We start from the raw sequence: 23,784 nt of genomic DNA on the forward strand, positions 1-23,784 counted from the left end.
ACTGCGAGCTACTGCTCACTGATGATACCCCAACCACAAGTTGACAATATATATAATAGTGTAAAATATGCAAGTGTTAGGTAAACAGGAAGTTCTTGAGTGATGAATCTGAAAAAGCATCACAGGGTATATAGATGACTTACATAAACCCTGAAACCAAATTTCAGAAATCCTTGTATTGTAGTTCTTGAAAAAAAAACATGTACCAATTTTGTGTCAATAATGATTCATATGATTACTATATGGTTTCCTCTTGCTACTAAGTATTAGGGCATAAAAATTGGGATGAAAACACACACAAAAAATGAGCAGCTGGCTAAAATATTTTTTTGGAAGCCCTGTTTCATAGTATTAATACACCTGCTGTAAACGCTTGAGATACATCATTAACTGAGCATAACTGGCACATAATTGGTGGTGACATGCGTGTAAGAGAGTAATGTTAGTTCAAAACTTCATGGATTTATCTAAATAAAGGCAACAGCAGTATACCGCTGTTTCGAAATTCATAAATCGATAGAGAAAAAACTTTGCAGAAAGGATGGCAAAGACTACATACAATAAATTCAACGCTTGATCCATGTAACGAAAAATTACACATAAATTCAGGAGAAGTGGTAAAATTGTAATCAGAATCAATGTTGAACATTATATTAAATTGAAGCTGATCCATTCTCATTTGTGTATATATCAAAATACTAATATGATGTCCTAATGTCCCCTTGTAAACAAAGCTAATTAGAACAAAATATGCCTTATGCATGCATGCACACAAACTGACTGTTTACTTTCTCGTTATTTCCCTTCTTTTCCAAGTAAATTATATATCTTTCAACTGCTTACATGAAAGGATAATAAATATTGTTATTAAATGACATGAGCAAATCAGCCCTAATACAGATAAATGCCTGTGCAATACTGATGACGTTCCACTGCCTTTATAAATCAAGAGTTCATATTGTTTTTTTGAACAAGGCCAATACTGAAAAAAACCTGCATTGGCCCATGACTTAATACTTGGGGTTCACTTTCAGTTTCAATTGTCTTATGTCTAACTTAACTTAAAGACTTATATTTATACATAAACACATTTTGTAATGTACTTCATAACTTTGAATCATAGAATAACAAGAATGTGTCCCAAGAACACAGATGCCATACTCGCACTAACATTTTCTATGTTCAGGAGAGTGTGAAATTGGGATAAAAACTTTAATTTGGCATTCAAATTAGAAAGATCATATCATAGGGAACATGTGTACTTAGTTTCAAGTTGATTGGACTTCAAATTCATCAAAAACTACCTTGACTTAAAACTTTAACCTGAAGCGGGACGAACAAACAGACAGACGAACGAACAGAGGAACGAACAAATGAACAAACGAACAGACAGAGGAAAGGACCCACAGACCAGAAATCATAATGCCCCTCTACTATCGTAAGTGGGGCATAAAAAGTTTGGAAGTCTTAAAATGGAAATATTTCTCAGCCTTTTCAAGTACGACTTACAATTTTTGACATACTTTCATTTCCGTTTATAACTCACCATAATACACAGACTATCAAAGAGCATGAAAAGCTAAATTGTCTGATTTATTCTTCTTTGCTACTTAAAGGGGCTACGAGATATATAAAAAAATTTAAGTATGACATTTTGTTTGTTCAATCATTAAAGGGGCACTAGCTGTCAAATTCATGGTCACCGATTTGATTAAAATTCTCATATTTGATTTATAACAATATAAAACATTTATCCAAACTATCAAAAGTCTAAAATAAACAATTTACAGAGCATGGGATAGATAATATATAGGTTCGTTTCGTGTGTATTTTAGTTCAGACGCCATCTAATTAACTATCCATTTGACCTCAGATGACCATAGAAGCGATGTAAACATAAATAAAGATATGAATAGATTAAACCAACACGTGCAATTGGATTTTTATAGGTCTGTTTGATTTAATTTTATAGATTAAAAATAGATGTTTTTCATTGTTTTTAACCATATAAGAATGATTTTATGTGCATCGAATTAGTAATAAAATGATTTACCGTAGTTTCACTTTCATTGTTGACATTCTTTTTCTTTAAATAACCAATACACGTACAATACATGCGTTGTCAATCTCTAGCTAGGGGTTAAATTGAAGTTCACATGAATACGGATTTAAAGAGGTCGACTCATTCACTTGAAAGTGAATTACAAATAATCAGTGTTTCTTAGCGTAATTTGACAAAATTGAACCTTTTTGGCTGCAAAAAGCGAATTGTTATTTCACTGTTTCACTTTCATTATTGAGTGAACAGAAAAAAATCAAACTTTAGATTTTTTATATATCTCGTAGCTAGTGCCCCTTTAATGAAAGGGAAATAGGGAAATAATAATTTGCTTTTATTAGCTAAAATGGTTCCTTTTGTCAAATTAAGCTAATAAACATTGATAATACTTGCAAGTGAATAATTTGACCTCATTAAATTCATATTCATGTGAACTCCAATTTAACCCCGTAGAAAGTGATAGAATAGCGCATGCATTGTCCATGTACGGTTATTTAAAGGAAAAGAATGTCAACATTGAAAGTGAAAAAAAAGGTAAATAATTTGATTAACTGAATCGATCCAAAAAAAATCATTCTTATAAAGGTAAAAGCGACCATAAACACACATTTTTAATCATTAATACAAAATTTAATAGACCTATAAAAATTCAATTGCAGGAGTTGCTAAATCTATTTATATCTGTGTTTATGCTTACATCCCTTATACATGGTCATAGAAGGTGAACTCCATAGTTAATTAGATGGCGTCTTGGCTTAATTTCAGACGAAATGAAGCTACATCTTATTGAAACCATGTCCTGTTAATTGTTTATTTTATACTTTCAAATTGATAGTTTGGAAAAATGTTTTACATTGTTATATAATAAAATATGAGAATTTGACTCAAATCGGTGAACATGAATTTGTCAGCTAGTGCCCCTTTAATAATATTTGTGATATAAAATATAATAAGATATGAAATTCTGTATTTTCTATAGATTCTGGATCAGCTGTGTTGGCTCTCGACTCTTCCAAGTTTTGGTTCCAATACAGCTAACCTCGAATCTATAACAGATCAAATACAGAAACAGCAAGCTAATAACACTATATTATTAAAACATCATATGTTTCAATGCTATTTATTGTGTGAACCCCTGAGGGTTCACGCATATTTATTAGTTAGAAATATGGTCTATGGAGGAATATTCGGAAACTTTTTTTTTGTTCATTCGGAACATTTTTTCTTCTTATCTGTATAATATATAGCATCCTGCAATTAAGAGCACCTCCATACGGGGTATTCAATATATTTAAAACATGGCAATAAAGAACTTTACACTGATTGCTTACCGACTTATATGCTATATGATAATAAAATATATAGTTGAAAATCTATATAGAAAAAAACTGAAATAGCTATCCATACGTATAATTTTTAAAGAATAATAATGATTCAAAACATGGACACATGTACCTCAGTCTTCCAAACATTCATCAATTCATTTAGAAATAATTAATGAGGCATTGCGAACTGGTCAACTTAGTATGATACAATGTACATTAATTAATGTTCCTTATGACCGATCATCAATAGGCAACTCTCCTATCAGCAAGCGGGAGATTTCCCAATTTCGGCATTTAAGCAGGAGGGTTGGCAGGTATGTGCTCTATGTTCATCATATTAAGGCTCAGTGTAAAATACCGCCAAATTTAATACATACCCATTTTTAAATGAGCATAGAGCATAACATGAAGAAATAATTTCTTAATTTAATTGTACTGTCAAATAGAAAACAATTTCCAGGCAGGTCTGAAACTTGCCATCCCATGGCACCTTAGAATTATAAAATACATGACCAAATGATTGATTTAATAAAATAATTTATTGCAAACAAGCCTTTCATAAGGCCAATTAAAATTAATTGATAGATTTTCATCCCTGCCCACCCTAATTTCTTTTTATTTGGAAAATTATGATTTCCAGATTTTGTTCATTTTGGTATATATTAGTGTAAGTGTTACTTGATTACTTGATCTGACATATTTCTAATGAGCATAACTTTCATTAAATTGCATAACTATAAAAAAAAAAAATTATTACTTACAGCATCAATATAACTGAGCTCCCTTTCAAGTTTTCTTTTTCTTTCTTTCTTTTCATTCATAACTTTCACCTTTATAACGTCAACATTACAAGTTATATCAGGATATTTTGCCTTGAAATTGTCAATTTCAGTTGCATCTGAAACCCAAAAAAAAATGAAGTTTTTTGCTTTCATCTAAACTTAAGCAGTAAGAGCACACTGCATAAGTGAAATTGTTAAATAGGTGAAATCTACGTTGTCAAGTAATCTTCAGACTAAAGGACAACTTATTGTTGGATTACTGTCAAACTTGTCTGAAAATTTCATCACAGATAGATCATGATCGACACATTTATCACTTTAACTCCCTTTCACTTTTGCTCTCACTGTTGAAGTTTTTGAGATAAAAGCCAAGGCCTTCTTTTGTCTTCTATGTTCTATTTTTAGTCATTGCAGCCCGATGATGTATGTTGGTTGATGAATCAAATCCTTCAAATACAATTTAAAAACAAAACACCATAAGGAACATCCAATTAAAGTTTGGAAGTTTTTGACCCAGTAGTTTCAGAGAAATAGATTTTTGAAAAAGTAATAGACTTGCAAAAAGAATGAAAAATCTAAACATTAAAAGGGCAATAAATAATTAAGGAGTCAATTGACAAATTTGGTCATTGAAACAATTTTGAAGATCTGACTTTGCTGAACATTTCTGAACCCTGTTAGATTTGCTCTAAATGCTTTACTTTTTTCAGATATATCGTTGTCTACAATAATTATAGTCCCAATGATGGGATTTCTTTATGTGAAAACTGTTCGATTAAAGTTTCAAGATCATGTACAAATGACTTTAAATTTAGGGCTTTTCTGACCCAAATTTAGTTATCCTTTGAAATATATTCTAGATATTATCTTAACTTTTTGTAATGTAGGAATGGAAACTGCAGGAAGCAGTTTATATTGTCTATACACCTTACCTGGACTTGGCTTCTGTGCAGAATCTGTTATATAATCTTGAAAATATTGTCTAACTTTTTCAGTATCCATTTGCTTCCATATGTTTCTCTCTTTAAAGAAAGCAGAAGCAAGTAATTAAGTAGTTAACAATGTCACAGTTGCTTCTTGAAACTAAAAACAGATATGTGAACGGCTTTGAGATTATCTTTTTTTTCAGTAAAAGATACCATGTTAATTATAACAAGGAAGTTATGTGAAAAGGAGAGGTGCTAAACGATAATTTTACACATAAAATGTTACCGACTTGTCATGCATAATAAAGTTACAAATATTTTTTATATAGAGATAAGACAGTTGTTTTTTTCATTTACAAAGGTTTTACACTAGTCATTTTTGGCACTCTTTATAGATTCCTGTTCAGCGTGAGCCAGGACTGTATCTTGATCTATAATGGATTTTTACAAATTATGACTTGGATAAAAAGTTGTCTCATTGGCACACATACCACATCTTATTATAGCTATAAGTTTCCACTTAACAAGAGACAAGTTTTTTTCAAATATCTATATAGACCTTATCATATGATTGAACCTTAAATAAATTTGTTTGAATGAGTTTTGCATGTGTAAATCTTTTAGGAAAGATTTATCATCACTTTCATTTAAAATAATGCTTAATATATCAGTCATGCTGCTCACGGGGAACCTTTCACTTTTGTTAGAATTTTATTTGTTATAATTAACTCCTTTAGCTAATTTTAGTCACTGCTATATCTAGTGCTTTTACATTGGCCCTTTGTATCTTTTGTCTTTTTATCAGTTGTTGTTTGAGTCTAGCCCTTCTAGATGATTCTAAATCTGTTCTTATTTCGCAGTGGTGTCTTGCCTTTGGAACGGTGAGCTAAAAACAGTTTACATGACTCAGGAGTATGAAAATAAATCACAAAATTAAAAGACTGATTAATACATTGTTTACTTACTATCTTCCATCAGCTTGTTTCTGGTGAGGCCTTCCAAATCTCTCCCATTTTTGTTATCATTTTCTCTTTTCATTATCTGCAGCTGAAATAGGTAACATATTTTGACAAAGTTATTAATGTAAAATAATAATAAAGATCTGTGCTATTAGGGCATAATACAGTCCTTTTAGCTTGTCTTTTTGTTTTTAATGATTTTTTTTCAACAATAAATTTACATATTATTTCCAAAATATAATCAGAAATTATGTAAAAAACAAAAGGGTACTTAGTTCATAAATATATATAAAAAAAAAGTCACCATAGTTTCATCATAACCTGCTGATAGCATTTTTGATCTTTAGTAAAACTAGAGGCTCTAAAGAGCCTGTGTCGCTCACCTTGGGCTATGTGCATATTCAACAAACAACACAGATGGATTCATGACAAAATTGTGTTTTGGTGTTGATGATGTGTTTGTAGATCTTACTTTACTGAACAATCTTGCTACTTAAAATTATCTCTATCTATAATGCACTTGGCCCAAAAGTGACTGGAAAATATTTTGTAACAAGAATGTGTCAATAGTACACGGAAGCCCCACTTGCACTATCATTTTCTGTGTTTAGTGGACCGTGAAATTGGGATAAAAACTCTAATTTGGCATTTAAATTAAAAAAAAAATCATATAACAGGAAACATGTATACTAAGTTTCAAGTTTATCGGACTTCAACTTCATCAAAAACTACCTTGACCAAAAACTTTAACCTGAAGTTTGCACTATCATTTTCTATGTTCAGTAAACCATGAAATTGGGGTCAAAACACTAATTTGGCATTAAAATTAGAAAGATCATATATCATAGGGCACATGTGTACTGAGTTTCAAGTTGATTGGACTTCATCAACTTCATCAAAAACTAACTTGAACAAAAACTTAAACCTGAACAGACGGAAGGATGAACGGACGGAAGGATGAACGAACGAACACACAGACCAGAAAACATAATGCCCCTTTTCTATCCTAGATGGGGCACAAAAATTTACAAACATTTACAAAATTTATGAAAATTGTTAAAAATTGACTATAAAGGGGAATAACTCCTTAAGGGGTCAATTGACCACTTTCGTCATGTTGACTTATTTGTAGCTCTTACTTAAATGTGAAAAATGGTTAAAAATTGACTATAAAGGGCAATAACTCCTAAAGGGGTCAACTGATCATTTCGGTCGTGTTGACTTATTTGTAAATCTTACTTTGCTGAACATTATTGCTGTTTACAGTATATCTCTATCTATAATAATATTCAAGATAATAACAAAAAACAGTAAAATTTCCTTTAAATTACCAATTTAGGGGCAGCAACCCAACAACGGGTTGTCTGATTCATCTGAAAATTTCAGGACAGATAGATCTTGACCTGATCAACCATTTAACCTCATGTCAGATTTGCTCTAAATGCTTTAGTTTTTGAGTTATAAGCCAAAAACTGCATTTTACCCCAATGTTCTATTTTTAGCCATGGCGGCCATCTTGGTTGGTTGGCCGGGTCACCGAACACATTTTTTAAACTAGATACCCCAATAATGATTGTGGTCAAGTTTAGTTAAATTTGGCCCAGTTGTTTTAGAGGAGAAGATTTTTGTAAAAGTTAACGACGCCAGACGACGGATAGACGCTGGACGCCAAGTGAAGGGAAAAGCTCACTTGGCCCTTTGGGCCAGGTGAGCTAAAAACAGTAAAATTTCCATAAAATACCAATTCAGGGGGAGCAACCCAACAACTGGTTGTCTGATTCATCTGAAAATTTCAGGGCAGATAGATCTTGACCTGATAAACAATTTTACCCTGTCATGGCGGCCAGCTTGGTTGGTTGGTCAAGTCATCGGACACATTTTTTAAACTAGATACCCCCATGATGATTGTGGACAAGTTTGGATTAATTTGGCCCAGTAGTTTCAGAGGAGAAGATTTTTGTAAAAGATTACTAAGATTTACGAACTAGAGGCTCTAAAGAGCCTGTGTCGCTCACCTAAGTATATGTGAGTATTTAAGAAAGGAAGCAGATGGATTCATGATAAAATTGTGTTTTAGTGATGGTGATGTGTTTGTACATCTTACTTTACTGAACATTCTTGCAATTTACAATGATCTCTATCTATAATGAACTTGGCCCAGTAGTTTCAGTGGAAAATGTTAGTAAAAAATTTACAAATTTTATGAAAATTGTTAAAAATTGACTATAAAGGACAATAACTCCTTAGGGGGTCAATTGACCATTTCGGTCATGTTCACCTATTTGTAAATCTTACTTTGCTGAACATTATTGCTGTTTACAGTTTATCTCTATCTATAATAATATTCAAGATAATAACCAAAAACAGCAAAATTTCCAATTCAGGGGCAGCAACCCAGCAATGGGTTGTCCGATTCATCTGAAAATTTCAGGGCAGATAAATCTTGACCTGATAAACAATTTTACCCCCCCCCCCCCCCCCCCCCCCCCACCATGTCAGATTTGCTCTAAATGCTTTGGTTTTTGAATCATAAGCCAAAAACTGCATTTTACCCCTACGTTCTATTTTTAACTGTGGCGGCCATCTAGGTTAGATGGCCGGGTCACGTGACACATTTTTTAAACTAGAAACCCCAAAGCTGATTGTTGTCAAGTCTGGATTAATTTGGCCCAGTAGTTTCAGAGGAGAAGATTTTTTTTAAAAATTACTAAGATTTACCAAAAATGGTTAAAAATTGTCTATAAAAGGCAATAACTCCTAAAGGGGTCAACTGACCATTTCGGTCATGTTGACTTATTTGTAAATCTTACTTTGCTGAACATTATTGCTGTTTACAGTTTATCTCTATCTATAATAATATTCAAGATAATAACCAATAAGAATGTGTCCAAAGTACACAGATGCCCCACTCACACTATCCTTTACCATGTTCCATGGACCGTGAAATTGGGTAATAATCTAATATGGCATTAAAATTAGAAAGATTATACTATAGGGAACATATGTACTAAGTTTCAAGTTGATTGGACTTCAATTTTATCAAAAACTACCTTGACCAAAAACTTTAACCTGAAACTCCAACTTTTATTTTCTATGTTCAGTGGACCGTGAAATTGGGGTCAAAAGTCTAATTTGGCCCAGTTGTTTCAGAGGAGAAGATTTTTGTAAAAGTTAACGACGACAGACGACGGACGACAACGGATGACGACAGACGCCGGACGCAAACTGATGGGAAAAGCTCACTTAGCCCTTTGGGCCAGGAGAGCTAAAAAGGGCATAAAATATCCAACATAATGATTTCTTGTAAGCTTATAACTAATATGGTCTCATTGAGATCATAAATAGAATATATATTGATATGAAAGAGTATGATTTATTTGCCACTAGTTAAATATTAAATAAATATAATTGACCCACAACTAATTAAAATACTCACTAGTTTTGTTCTTCTTGCTTCTCCATCTTTTAAAAGGATGTCTTCATTCAGTTCTATCAGAGGAATCTTTTCAACTTTTTTTTTAAATAGTAAGAATGAGATAAACATGACAATAAATGGTATGTAAACCTAACATGTAAAGTAGCTTTTTTACTTTGTTAAAGTGTTCTTTGAGCTTGATACATTTAATATCCTTTTTAGAATTGTATATGCACTGAATATAATCGGGCATAATATTGTGGATTTCTTGGGACAATTCATTTTTAGATTTAATCATCCCAGTGTGTGTTTGAAGTTTTCTTTGTTTGTTAAAATAATAATAAACAAACATTTCTATAACATTCAATCAAGTCAAACCACTGTGCAGGCCAGTTCATTCTGTTAATTCTGTTCCAAGGTACAAACTCTTCGGAGGACTATGCACAATGGACAGGGGCAGTGTCATCTGTGGTGACTGTAAATTTTGATAAATTTTGTCATGATCAATACCAGGTTTTAAAATATGATTTTAAATGAATACTTTATTTCCAGCACCTGTTAGATTTGAGCTTGATCTTGTCAGTGATTTATTGTATCAGGTAATTGTAGTTTATTTTTATATGCAATTTGTTGTCGTTGACTGAAAATGGCACATATCTATCTATCTCCATATTTTCACACGCAGTCAGAAGTTTTGTTTAAGGGCAACCTGAAACTATTCCTGGCCACTAAAATTTTGAGTTGGCCATTAAATTTTCATGTCTGGTGGTCAATTGGCAACTTCATTTCAGAAGCTACTTTGAGGGCTGCGCCTCCCTGGAGGAGGGAAGAATCTCAGAAAAAAAATCAAATAGCCTTGCAAGGCGTCATAATTATTTGGACTTGGATTATAATGTATTCCCTATTTGATTTAATCTTCATATCCATTTTTAATTATTTCGATTCTGATTAGGACAATAAAGGTAATTTGTATGTCAACAAGTATAAGTGCAAAGCGTTTGTGTAGGCTCTTGTATGACCCACCTCCCTTTTTTGGCAAACGGCTGGCACTGTGGTTTTTCAGATGGAGAACAGCCAGCATGAAAGGTTGTCGTATCTAGGTCAAATATGTCAATTTCAGAATGCAACCCTTTAGTCATAATGAATGGAATTAGTAACATCATGTGCACCATTTAAGAGTTTGGAAGTGTTTTAAGTTAATGAAATATATTAAGTGCATGACAATTTGATAAAATTCACAATTCTACAGTAGTCAATATACCCATGTGCAACAATTTAAAAAAAAAATCTAGAGCATATGTTTGTTCACAAAGCAAAAGAAACACCTCATACTAAAATTTAAAACAAGAATGTGTACAAAGAACACAAATACCCCATCCGCACTATCATTTTCTATGGACCTTGAAAATGGGATAAAATCTCTAATTTGTCATTAAAATAAGAATGATCATATCATAGGAAACATGTTAAATAAGTTTCAAGTTGATTGGAATTCAACTACCTTGACCAAAAACTTTTGCCTGAAATTGGATGATTCGATGGGTGAACGAAAGCAGACCAGAAAACATAATGCCCATAAATGGGACATAAAAATAGCAAATCTCCGATACAAGTGTATATTTTTACATTAACAATGTAATTAATGAGTTTTAAATTTGCTCTACCTTTGGCCTTCAGAATTTTGCTCTTTTGATCAAACCATCATGCAATTTAACACCACCTTAAAATGACTTCAAAATTTCCACTAGTTATATCAATTTCTCAGTAAATCTTCTGAATATTTCGTCTGCAAACTTTGGCTAAATTCTTCTGTTCAAACATGTGTGAACATTTGAAAACAAGTTGTGTGCTCTATTGCACATGTCTGGGTTATTATAAGCATAATAGTCCCAGCACGTGTTTACTGAATCATTTTGAATGCCCCCTTTGGCGTGATTCTAAATATACAAAACTCTAAACATAAATACAGAATGTTGTTTAAATTCATTTTCTTACTTTGTTTTTACTTTTTAAAACAGGACAATTTAAAAATCTGAGTTGTTCCTTTTAATGTAAAAACAAAACGGTTAAGTCTTGGAAGGGAGTCAATGGTAAAAGTCTACAGATTGCCTGACAGCACTTGTATCCCAAAAACCTTTTACTACTTATCATAAGGTAAAACTAAACTTACTCTCATTCTCTGAATTGTCTTTTGATCCATCAACTTCTGGTTCTGTAAGTTTTTTGTTTTTAACTGGTTGCTTCTGAAATATGTACAGTAGCAATAAGGATGAACAAGTGAAATTGTGAGCAGTACCCCATAACCACTGAAATCCTTGTAATGTAGCTCCTGAGAAAGAAGCGACAAAAAACATTCATGTGACAACTGACGGATGGACCACATCATATTTTAACACATGGTATTGCCACATTGATTATGATACATATATTCAAAGAGCATATTGTTCTGAGGTTGAAGAAGAAGCATTTATATTTAACATGAATATCACATGATATCATGTGGCTTTATATACAACATTAATACCATGTGATGAAAGTTTATATCACATTGTGCTCATAACTGAATACTATGTTTCTACTCCTTTCTCATACTACTCACATGGTGTGGAGAACATTAATATCACATGATTCCTATATTAAAATCATGTTGGAAATTAATTGTCTGGCTTAAATTCAATTATTCCAAAAAAAATAAGACATTAAAGGCTTTAGAATGATTCAATTATTAATATGATGCAATCAATTAGGCAGTTAGTACCTGAGTAACAGAAGTGGAGGCAAAGTATTGAAATAGCTCACTAAATATTACAATGTTGGTGTCTTATGCTTTGCAAGACCATATACACAGCAATTATACTTACAATATCAACTAGGTCATAATCATCAAGCTCCAACTTTCTTTTACATCCTTTGTTCTTGTTCAAAACTGAATCTGAATTAAGCTCTTCGTCTGGATGTGGTTCAATGTGATATTCTAAGTCAGTATTATCTTTAAAAAAATAAAGCATAAGGTGAATTGATATTATCATGTACACTAAATAAACTGTTGACACAAAGATATGTTTCACATATGTAACGTCTGACAAAATGGGCCAAAAGCCGTTAAATGTTATTTTGACTTTGATGTTGCAAAGTTAACATCGACAAACTGAAGCACCTTCAAAGTATTCATTCTTTTTCTAAAAACAATATTACTTTATTGAAGAAGCTATTAACATAACAATGTGTTTAATAAACTGTATCATTTCAAGCCTTAAGTCATACCCATGCACTCTCCTTGTTTCATTGAAAGTCTTTATTCAAATGTTAGACTACAGTTCTTCCTTTATTTTATCATTATTCACTATATATTCAACTCTATATCTTTTTTGTAGTACCTACTTGACTCTGAAACATGATCAACCAAACTTTGAGGAATATCTAAGGAGGTATTGCTACTGTTTATACTGTCCACAGCTTCAGCTGAAAAATTAAAATATTACAACAATTTTAAAATAATTGTAACAGGTTGCTGTTTCCAAATCTCCCAAACAATGCTCCAATAATTTGTCATTATCCCATGGTTGCCTGTTATTGGGAAAAGTCCATTAAAAGTTGGTTATTATAGCTGACTATGCGGTATAGGCTTTGCTCATTGTTGAAGGCCGTAAGGTGACCTATAGTTGTTAATGTCTGTGTCATTTTGGTGTTTTGTGGATAGTTGTCTCATTGGCAATCATACCACATCTTCTTTTTTATAGTGGTCTAGTAAATTGATATGATTAAGTGACGAATAGTGATTGCTCGTATGGCATTCACTTCTTCTTCAAATGATGAACAGGAATTTATATGGCTAAGGGTGGGGATCTTGACTGTTTACAAGGTTTCAACTAGAGGCTCCATTAGGAACCTGTATCATATATAAATACACATAGATAAAGACTTGTAGACAGAAATGTACCAATGACATGACAGATTCTATGACCTGTGAGCCAAGGTTATTAAACTAAGGTTTCAACTTCCTCAGGCAAAGTTGAACTTAGATAGATTTGGCTTTTATTTCGTATTTCAAATGTTTGGCTTTGAGCCTTCCTGATGAAGGTAAATCCAGAAAAGCACACTTTGGATGCATAAAAATTAATAAACATGTTGTTTTCAATTTTTTAGTATACTCCCGTCCATCAGAGTTTGAATACAAAAATCAAAGGAGAATTACAGAAAAATCTTACCTGTATAAATTTTACAGGGACTTGAACTGGTGTCTTGATGCTGTCTCAGGGCAAGTGCTGAAAATATTCAATACCATGTCTTAAATTCATCTGTGGAATTTAATTATGATAATAAAAAGAGACATCATCATGATCATAATTCTGTTCTGTAATTGAAAACAAAAAGATACCAAATTTAAACCAAAGTCCAAGGGACAATGATGTAAAATTCAAATGTCACCATATGGCCTTCAACAATAAACAAATCCATGTATAGTTAACTATAAAAGGCCTGTTGCATGGCATGCAAAAATATGAAATCATATAAAACAAGATGAAAATCATAACAGATACTTATAATATATTTGAGGCCTTATTTGTTTTAATATTGCTATGTATGCTTCGATTCCATTCAGTGGTTCTCTTAAAGGAGACATTTGTATTTATTTCCCATAGGGTCCTATGTCAAACTGTCCCCAACTGGCGGCCATCTTGGTTGATGGATCCGCTACATGGAAACAACACTTAGTCAGCACCTCATAAGAAACATTCATGCTATGTTTGGTTTATTTCATTTAGTGGTTCTCTAAAAGAAGACATTTGTATGTATTACTATTTCCCATAGGGTCCTATGTTAAACTGTCACCAACTGGCGGCCCTCTTGGATGATGGATCGGCTACATAGTAACAACACTTAGTCAGCACCTCATAAGAAACATTCATGCTATGTTTGGTTTCATTCTATTTAGTGGTTCTCTAAAAGAAGACATGTGTATGCATTTCCCATAGGGTCCTATGTTAAACTAAGTCCCCCACTGGCGGCCATCTTGGATGATGGATCAGCTACAAAGTAACAACACTTGGTCAGCACCTCATTTGGAACATTCATGCCATATTTGGTTCCATTTCACTAGGTGGTTCTCTAAAAGAAGTTCAAAATTATAACCGATTGTTGGTTGGTTGCTGTCAACCGATAGTAATAGATAATAGGTTAATAATTTCAACTGATTATCCAACACTACATATTAGGCCTTACCGAACATACTCTTTAAATCTAAATTCTTTGTCAAGTTCTGGAACATATTTGACTAGCTTCATCGTAGGGATGAAATTTTTATTTCTTTATCCTTTTTTTTCCAATCTGTTGTAGAACTTTGGAATAATAAGATTTTATACCTTTGATTAATGCTCAGTATTAATTAACAGGTATAACTGTTTAATTTAAAAAAAAGAAATGAGATATTATAATTTAAGACAAAATATTTTACCATTATCTATGTCTTTTAGGTGTTTGCCAACTTTCACAATCTCCATAACAGCTAAAGGAGCTTGGTAGGTTTGTTTGTTCATTTCCTCGGAATGACCCATATGTGTGTAGAAATAATGGCGCTCATTCTCTGGTATGTCCTTTGCAGCCATTTCAGTGCTGGTATAATGTCTAATTAAGGTGGCATTGATCTTCTTTGCCTCATCTTCTCTTATACCAGCATCACTTGCAACACGTTGCATAGCTGTGTAGCCGTTTACATATTCCAAAGAATTTTGAGTGTTAGCAAACACATACATGTTATTGGACAAAACTTCACCTTGCTGTCTAAGGTCATCATCATCTAATAAAACAGTTGCCGCCATTGTTTCTGGAGTGAACAAAACTGGTACCAGTTTATTCATCCCTTTGCCAGCCTCGTAGGCAATCTTCAATTCTTGTTGTAGCACATATGGATCATTCCTCCATTTTTTATTTACCCAATTGTCTTCAACAGCATCTTTGAATTCTGATCTTAGAAGTCTGCATGCTTCTCCACCACGCCGTCCATTAAACATTGTCAAGCGACATACCACAAGATTCCTCAACTTAACGAAGTCTGACCGTGTCCAGATTTTATATTCATTGTACATTTCTACTATTTTTTTAATGCTTTCAATGGTGTATTGTCTGATGGTAAACAATAAATCCTCATCTGGAATTCGATGTGGTTTCCTTAAATTAACCTGACGATTTTTTCTTATATTGAATAAAGCATCAGAAAAATATAAATTTTTGGTGGTTTCAAAAATATGCAAAAATTTTGTGACCTCCTCTGCTTTATCATCTGCAAATTTACTGAGATGTTCGGCCCTCAAAATCTCTGCTGACTTTTTTAAAACATAGTATAATGCATATTTTAGTCCATGTTTTAACTTGAAAGATGTCTCCCCATATTGATCACCTACTTCCGTATATTTACATACTGCCTCTTGCAGATCTTTGAAAAATATTCTATTAAACATATCAGCAGCAGTGTTTAAAAGTAAAGGATGATCCTTCTTGACTTCTTCTTTAAAAAAGTTATATGCGTGAGCTAACCTCCTCATGTCATTCATCACACTCTTTCTGACTTGGGATAATTGGTCTACTTTTGTCCTATTTTTTAACCACAGTATACTTCCAACTTTTTTTACCAAATTATCAGATTGACAGATTTTACCAATGTCATCTTTGGTGAATTTTGTCAAGATGTTTTTGACAAAACTTTCAGATACATCATTATCTTTGTTCAAAAATTGCGCTGGAATGGCATTTATCTGTTTTGATGATCCTCCCTGGCATGTGGCTCTGTGTCTTGACATAGCTTTTTTGGTTAATATGGCATTGCAGTTATCACACATAACCTGCACAGAATCCTTTTGAGAAATTCTTTCCCTTTCAAGGACTGCATGACTATCTTTGCCAAGTTTTTCAATGTTGTTTAAATGAATTCCCTCTTTCTTAAATTGTGAAAACATTTTATTTTTTGTTCTTGGGGAAAACTTTAGGGCTGCCTTTACTCTGTCTTCTTCTTTATGTACCAGCTGTATGTGCCTACTAAGCTGAAGGCAATATTTGTCGCAAAATATGCAATACCGTGCTGGTTTAGTATTAGATTGGTTGCTTACAGTTGATGTTGCCTTGCTGTTTTTCTTATTACATAAAGTTGTTGATGCAGCTGCCTTTTTTCCTTTCTTTATTTCTGAAATTGGAGACAAGATACATAAATAATCGTTCCTGTCCTGTATTGCTTTTTGATTGCGTCAAGGCAACACAAAAATTAATGATGATTGTAATTTAAATAAAAGAACAGAGTTTCAATTCCCAGCTTTGCATTTATGTCATATATCAAAGGGGTATAACTCTTTTGAAAAGAGTCAATCCTGAACCATTATAAAACTTGTCAAAGTATTGCTGATATTAACCTATAGTATAAGTTTTATAAAAATCTTGCAACAATTGTACTATGAGAGTGCTAATTAGACCTGACAGACGCCAGGTATTTTCATGTTCCCCACAACACCCTACACAGAAGACAATTAACATAATTTATTGACTAATACCAGATTGGTTTCATTTCATTCAATTGTTCTCTAAAAGTAAAGATGTGTATGTATTGTCTATAGGGTCCTGTGCCAAGTGAATTAAGTCCTCACTGGTTCCCATCTTGGATAAGGGACCAGCTGCAAAGGACAAACACTTGGTCAGCACCTTTTAAGGAACATTCATGCTATGTTTGGTTCCATTCCATTCAGTGGTTCTCTAGGAGAAGTTCAAAATGTAAAAAGTTTCATTCCACTTAATACTTTTCAAAATGTAAAAAGTTTCATTCCACTTAATACTTTTCAAAATGTAAAAGGTTTCATTCCACTTAATACTTTTCAAAATGTAAAAAGTTTATGATGTTGAAACTCTGGATTGTTGGTAAGAACATATTGAGCAGATGCAAACATACAACACTTTCATTTACTAACCTTTCAGATGTTTCTGCATATGATCAAGAAAATCTTGAAGATCTGTAAATTCATTACCACAAATAGCACATGGATATCTTACATTTCCCACATTGTCACCTGTAATTATATTTATTTGTTATGATCAATAAACATATATATTCTACATAGCTGGATATTTACAACTGTGTAATTTTTAAATATGTACTACTCAAGTTTGTACATTTTGATCAGGCTGGATTTATCTTACAGTCTACCCAACTTATTTGCACTATACCAGGGTTTCCAACAAAAATTCAAGCAAGCTGTACATTTTATATCTGATCTGTATTCAATTCTCTTAAGACTAAGTAACACAAAGGCAAATATGGTAATCAGTTGGTCAACCCAATGATTGACAATAATCAAAGCGCTGTAAGTGCTGAAGGCAATTAACCAAAAACCAATGCAAACGTAATTATGAAAAGTTGTGGCAATGTTGCTTCAACATTAAACATTCATATATAGTACAATTCATATATCAATGTATATTTTTTTATGGTGAGTCTGCAGTGGTACATGTTTGCAATGACTTCAGTTGTTCTACTTGGTAGTTAACATTGGTTTTAGTTGACTGCTAGTAGTACAAATTGACCTGGTACAAACATGTAATAGTATGAATGGACTGGTTTCCCTGGAAAGAAAACTGAGTTTGTGTTCTATAGTACAAAAGTTATGAGACACGAATCAGACAAATGTTTACTACTTCAGGCCAATATAACTAATTATATAAAAGTATAGGGGGAGTCCCTGGGGTCACCCTACCCCCCCTGTTTGAGAACTTTGAAAATAATTCAGTTATGTTCAGTTACACATAGATCATGCAGCTTGGTCAATTGATTCCAAAACAAAGATTTGTATGTTTTTTTCGAGTTCTAGAAGACAAGGCTTCACTTTATATTCATGTTTTGTATTTCCTAAAATACTTTTAATAAGTATTTACGATTTCTACCGATGCAGTTATAACGTGCCCTTTTGTAATTTTCATGCCATAAATTAAAAAAGGAAACCCCATTTAAACTGGGTTGGTTTTACACCAGAAAACAGGGACGTTCCCTGTAAGCAGGGAATACATGTATCCCACACTTCCTGACTTGTGCCCAACCTGTTCAAAGACAAAGTAGATAGATTTTAAAGCACGAGTCTGACCATTTTTAATCAAAGTCTTTAAGATTTTATCCTTTAAATAGGAACAGATGTTAGACACAAAGCAAATCAAGATGCACTCAGCAGGTTGAAAGATGCTTCAGTTTTTTTTTTATTTTCAAAAAAGATCACCCTTGTACACAAACAAATCGTGTGGCAAAGCATTTTGTTTGTTTTCCTTGATTCCGAATCATGTAGACGCTTCAATGCAAACATACCTTGACTACAGCATCAGAAAGATATTACCAATAACCAACATATCAAAAAAAAATTGTGGACAAGAATGGCCAATAAAATTTTTCGGGTCGCAGTGATTTTACGGGGTCGGTCGGGTGAGGGGAAACAAACAATATTTTATTTTTGGCCTTGCAGTAATATGTTAACACTTTAAAAGCATCTCACATGCATTATCATCATTTATTACTGATAAAGAAAGTTTATACTGTGACCATGAACATATATATTGTTAGATATACTGTTCCCAGCTGTCACATTGTACTGGATTTTGAAATTAAAATTTGTCAAAAAGTAGTTTTGAGTTTCTGTATATAAAATATTTTCTGCTTTTTCTTTCTTTTACATATATCTTTTGGTTTACAATTCTAGTGTTTATATTCATTTTCCATGCATAGGTGTAAATTAGATGTATTTTTTCCCTGTTTGGATTTTTTTGTAGCTGATCGCCAAAACCCTGATTTACCTTATCGGCTTCCGGAATCGGATCCAATATTGCAAAATTTTGTCTTCACGGCAGCCATTGTTATTGTGTTTACAATGTTGTTTTTGTCAATCAGATACGATTTTACTCGAATTTACACATTATTTGTCGGCAATTTTCTGTATAATGCTAGCGGTTGAACAAAATGAACATCTCTGTCATAAATAATAATGATAAAAATAAGTTTTTATATCGTTTATTTGGAGACTTTGGTGAAAAAGTTTGCAAAGTTATTTCTTATTTTCTTACAAGTGAAAGGTGACTACGTCGGGGGTAGCTAGAAACCAACTGTGCAAGTTAAAATTACGCTTGCAAAAACGAAAGATCACTGACCTCGGACCACCACTTATTTGCACCCCTGCCTCCAAATTGAAAAGATTCGAAAATTTCGTCTTCTAATTTGAAATTGCCGCCAACAGCATAAACAGTAGAACTTATCATATAATAGACTACTGACCTAGTTATACTACGTATTGATGACAAACAATATTCCTACGACTTTTGTCATTTGGGAAATCTAAACTACTTGTCTTAAGTGATTTTCGTCGATTAAATATTTCATACAATTGTTCTTTTGACTTCTTAGCCAAAAGCATAATAAACTACACAAGAATTTCTAATGAGCACTACTTCCTATGTGTAACTTCAAAACTTTTGGATGATTTGACAATCATTTAAGGTTTTTCTGGTCATATTTTTTGTAATCCAGAATAAAAAGTATTAAAAAAGTGTTCAATTAGTTATATATAACATAGAAGCCAGCTAGATAATAACAATGGCAAGTATTTCAGCATTTATTGGGTAGAACATAAATCTAGGGTCCTCACATATTATGCAGCTTAACTGCATAAAAAACTAAAGGCTCTTAAGAGCCTGTGTTGCTCACCTTGGTATATAAACTTGGCCAAGTAGTTACAGTGAAAATTGTTAAAAATTGACTATAAATGGCAATAACTTCTTAGGGGGTCAATTGACCATTTTGGTCTTTTGAATTATTTTTAGGTCTTTTTTTGCTGTACATTATTACTGTTTACAGTTTATCTCTATCTATAATAATATTCAAGATAATAACCAAAACAGGCCAAATTTCCTTAAAATTACCAACTCAGGGGCAGCAACCTAACAACGGGTTGTCTGATTCATCTGTAAATTTCAAGGCAGATAGATCTTGACCTTATAAATAATTTTACACCATGTCAGAATTGCTCTAAATGCTTTGGTTTTTGAGATATAAGCCAAAAACTGCATTTTACCCCTATGTTCTATTTTTAGCCATGGTGGCCATCTTTGTTGGTTGGCCGGGTCACTGGACACATTTTTTAAACTAGATACTCTAATGATGATTGTAGCGAAGTTTGATGTAATTTGGCCCAGTAGTTTCAGAGGAGAAGATTTTTGTAAAAGTTCACAAATGACGACGATGCTGGACGCAAAGTGATGAGAAAAGCTCACTTAGTTGGGCCAGGTGAGCTAAAAAGGTGAAACAATTCAAACCAGAAAACCAATACTTTTAATTGCAGTTTATTGAGCCCTTGATGTTTAGCTTTATGTATTTGATAACTACAACTAAATTTATCCAGGTTGTATCAAGTTTATATTACATCGTCAATTTTTTTCATGCTACCTAAGCTATATGTACAGGCCTCTACAATAACTTGTTTTCAACTTGTCCTGTAGGACAAGTACATACCACAATTTACTTGTCCAAATGAAATTGTTACTTGTCCAAAAAATTTCTATTAAAAATAACCCAGAATTTTATGTATTTCTTTTGAATGACGGTATTTATTATAAGCAACAGAATGAGGTAGCAAAATGAGGTACTGATTTGTCTTGGTCCCGAAATGTCTCCTGCCTTGTCAAACTGTCTATCAATCATGTCTACTAAATTTGTCTCATACGTTGCCAAATTGTCTATTAAACTTGTAGCTGAATCTTTCGAGGTGACGAACTTACTGTCCTGTAAAGTTACCTTATCTACAAAGCGCATCATTGATTCGGATTAATAAGACTGGTTTCCTAGAATAGTATACTTTTTACCTGTTAAAAAGTACTTGACTAAGAACCAGTTAAAAATTATCTACTGCAAGTAAACATGTTGAAGAAAAGGTTTTGCATTTGAATGAACAGAATCCAGAAACATGTCAAATTAATATTTGTTTTCTTGTTTTTTGTTTATAATTACTTTGTTCATCAAAATTGGATTAAATATATTTTCTGCAGAATAATTGCACTTGTCCCAACGGTCAAGCTTGATACAGCTTTTACTTGTCCGACCTTTTTTCCCTCTGGTACTGGACAATCAGACAAGCGTTATTGTCGAGGCCTGATGTATAAAACAATAGAAGTACCTAATGCAGAAGTAGTGTCTTCTAAGGTACTCTGTTCATCATCATCACAAATACTTTTGTCCACTGAAATTACGGTCTGTATATGCACATCTTCAGAGCTCCCAGTGTCAGTGGACATCTCACCAAACTGTTCCATCTTGAAAATAAATATTGTTCCTCATTCATTATGTACTAACCTTGTGTTCTGATTCTCAAAACCCTGGTAGCAAATCTCATGTTACAAATTCTGTTAATATGAATTAATAATAGTGTTCTTTATGATCCAGAAGATTAAAAGAGGGAATAAAGAATCACTGAAAAATAGGAAATTTACAGAAAAGGTGGAGCAGCAGGCTATAAAGTTTTGTATAGACATTGGAAAAACGCAAACAGAAACACACAAAATTGTTTAAAGTCTGAAAAACATAGCAAAGTTAGTCGTTCATTGGTATTCAAGTGACACATGTTTGGGGACGGAAGAGACATTTGAAAGACAATGAGCCGGAAGGTATGCCATCTTTCAGGCAATTAAATGCCATACAAGATGAAGTTTTGAAAGTTATCAACATTGACCAGCGACTAACAGTTCGCAAAGATGCAGACAAATGTGACATTTCTTTGGACTCCAACACACCACATTTTAGCAAATGATTTAAATAATTTATGTATTGAGTATGTGACTTCTTACAGCAGAACATTAGATTAAAAAGAATGGAATTGTCAAATCAATTTATTAATTTTTTATCTCTTGAATACATACGATTTCTAGACAGCATATCAACAACCGACGAAAGCTGGTTTTATAACTACAATCCAGAATTTAAACAACAGTCACCAAGACAATGCACTGTCCGACTCTTCTCTAAAAAGTCATCAAGCAATTAATTTACTTGGATTTGAATGTCTGGAAAATCCTCTGTATATAGCCCTGACTTAGCGTCAATGGATTTTAAGGTATTCCACGCATATCTTTTCTCCGTGGACAAAGGTTCGACGATTTACCTATACTAAGACAGGAAGTAATGAACATAATCTTTAAAATGAAAACAGAACCGTTTGAGAACATTTTTGATGACTGGTTAAAAAGATGTAATTAATATGTTGCTTTGAAAGGAGACTATATACGTAGAGAAATGTTGAAATGTTGAGGTTGTGGAAATAAATATAAATATATGTTTGGGTTCTCCAGCTGAGAGTTTCTTATGATTTTTAAATTGATGAAAATATGATTATTTAGGCAGATACTGAAATAAAATTTGTTATAGTTATTGACCAAGCAAGTCGGTATATGGGATTTAATCTGCACGGCTGTGTGACCCTATTTAACCTGAACGATGTAGTTTGGGTTAAAGGGTCACACGAGCCATGCAAATTAAATCCAATATACCGATTTGATTGGCCAATAACTGTTTAAACACATGATGCAATCAATTTACGTGAACCTTTTGGAAATGTGGACGATATTCCACAATCCATGTATCCTATGAAAGTCTCTTGAAGGGTAAAGAAAGGGAGAAATACGACTTTGGAAATTTTTAAATTAATAACTTTTTTTATATTTAGACTTATTCTAAAATTGCGATTAAAAAGTAGATTTTTTTTTTCATTTTTGTTATTAAAATTAATTCCCAATTTTTACTTAATTAGCCATGACGATTAAGACTTTAACAAATTGTGTAATTTGAAATCAGTGTATGAAAAAAAAATCATAATTGAAAGATTAATTGCTTTTGAAATTATTTCCCCGGCTCATTGATATGCTTAGAGAAAGATGAACCGAGAAAGATGTTATATCATCTGAATTTAAAATGTTACATAAACAGAAAATACGTTTCTATTTCCAATCTTTTACTCCCCTAACCCCACAAATTTCTTTTTTATCTACTGTATTAATTTTTAAGACACGTCCATCTAAATGAAGTCTAATTTTTCTCCAGCTAATCCCCCTGTTATGAAACAAACTTAAATATGATCCTCATTAATTTGTTTGAAATCACATTAAGGTTGCTCGAGTGTCTTCCTTCATCTTGGATTTTGAAGAAGCAGATAACTAAAATTGGTCTAGATATTTGATGAAATGTACAAAGGAGTAGGTCCGGTAAGGGCCGATTTTGGCCTCAAATTTTAGGTTCATCTAAAGAAAGATTTTGAACACCT

The 23,784-nt window shown here is 32.8% G+C and overlaps 1 protein-coding gene across 1 annotated transcript in view; it reads right to left on the reverse strand.

Annotated features, from left to right (window-relative positions):
- Window positions 1-23,784, reverse strand: part of LOC139502339 (uncharacterized) — a 123,086-nt gene that overhangs the window by 4,520 nt on the left and 94,782 nt on the right. Inside the window, exons 29-39 of the mRNA XM_071291787.1 lie at window positions 21,649-21,784; window positions 17,416-17,514; window positions 14,922-16,643; window positions 13,675-13,731; window positions 12,848-12,928; window positions 12,328-12,455; window positions 11,637-11,709; window positions 9,488-9,561; window positions 6,058-6,139; window positions 5,099-5,188; window positions 4,146-4,282 (exon numbers count right to left, since the gene is read on the reverse strand). Of these exons, the coding sequence (XP_071147888.1) occupies window positions 4,146-4,282; window positions 5,099-5,188; window positions 6,058-6,139; window positions 9,488-9,561; window positions 11,637-11,709; window positions 12,328-12,455; window positions 12,848-12,928; window positions 13,675-13,731; window positions 14,922-16,643; window positions 17,416-17,514; window positions 21,649-21,784 (2,679 nt within the window). The remainder of the gene's footprint in view (window positions 1-4,145; window positions 4,283-5,098; window positions 5,189-6,057; window positions 6,140-9,487; window positions 9,562-11,636; window positions 11,710-12,327; window positions 12,456-12,847; window positions 12,929-13,674; window positions 13,732-14,921; window positions 16,644-17,415; window positions 17,515-21,648; window positions 21,785-23,784) is intronic.

Source organism: Mytilus edulis, chromosome 13, assembly GCF_963676685.1.
Source record: "Mytilus edulis chromosome 13, xbMytEdul2.2, whole genome shotgun sequence".
NCBI classification, from domain to species: domain Eukaryota; kingdom Metazoa; phylum Mollusca; class Bivalvia; order Mytilida; family Mytilidae; genus Mytilus; species Mytilus edulis.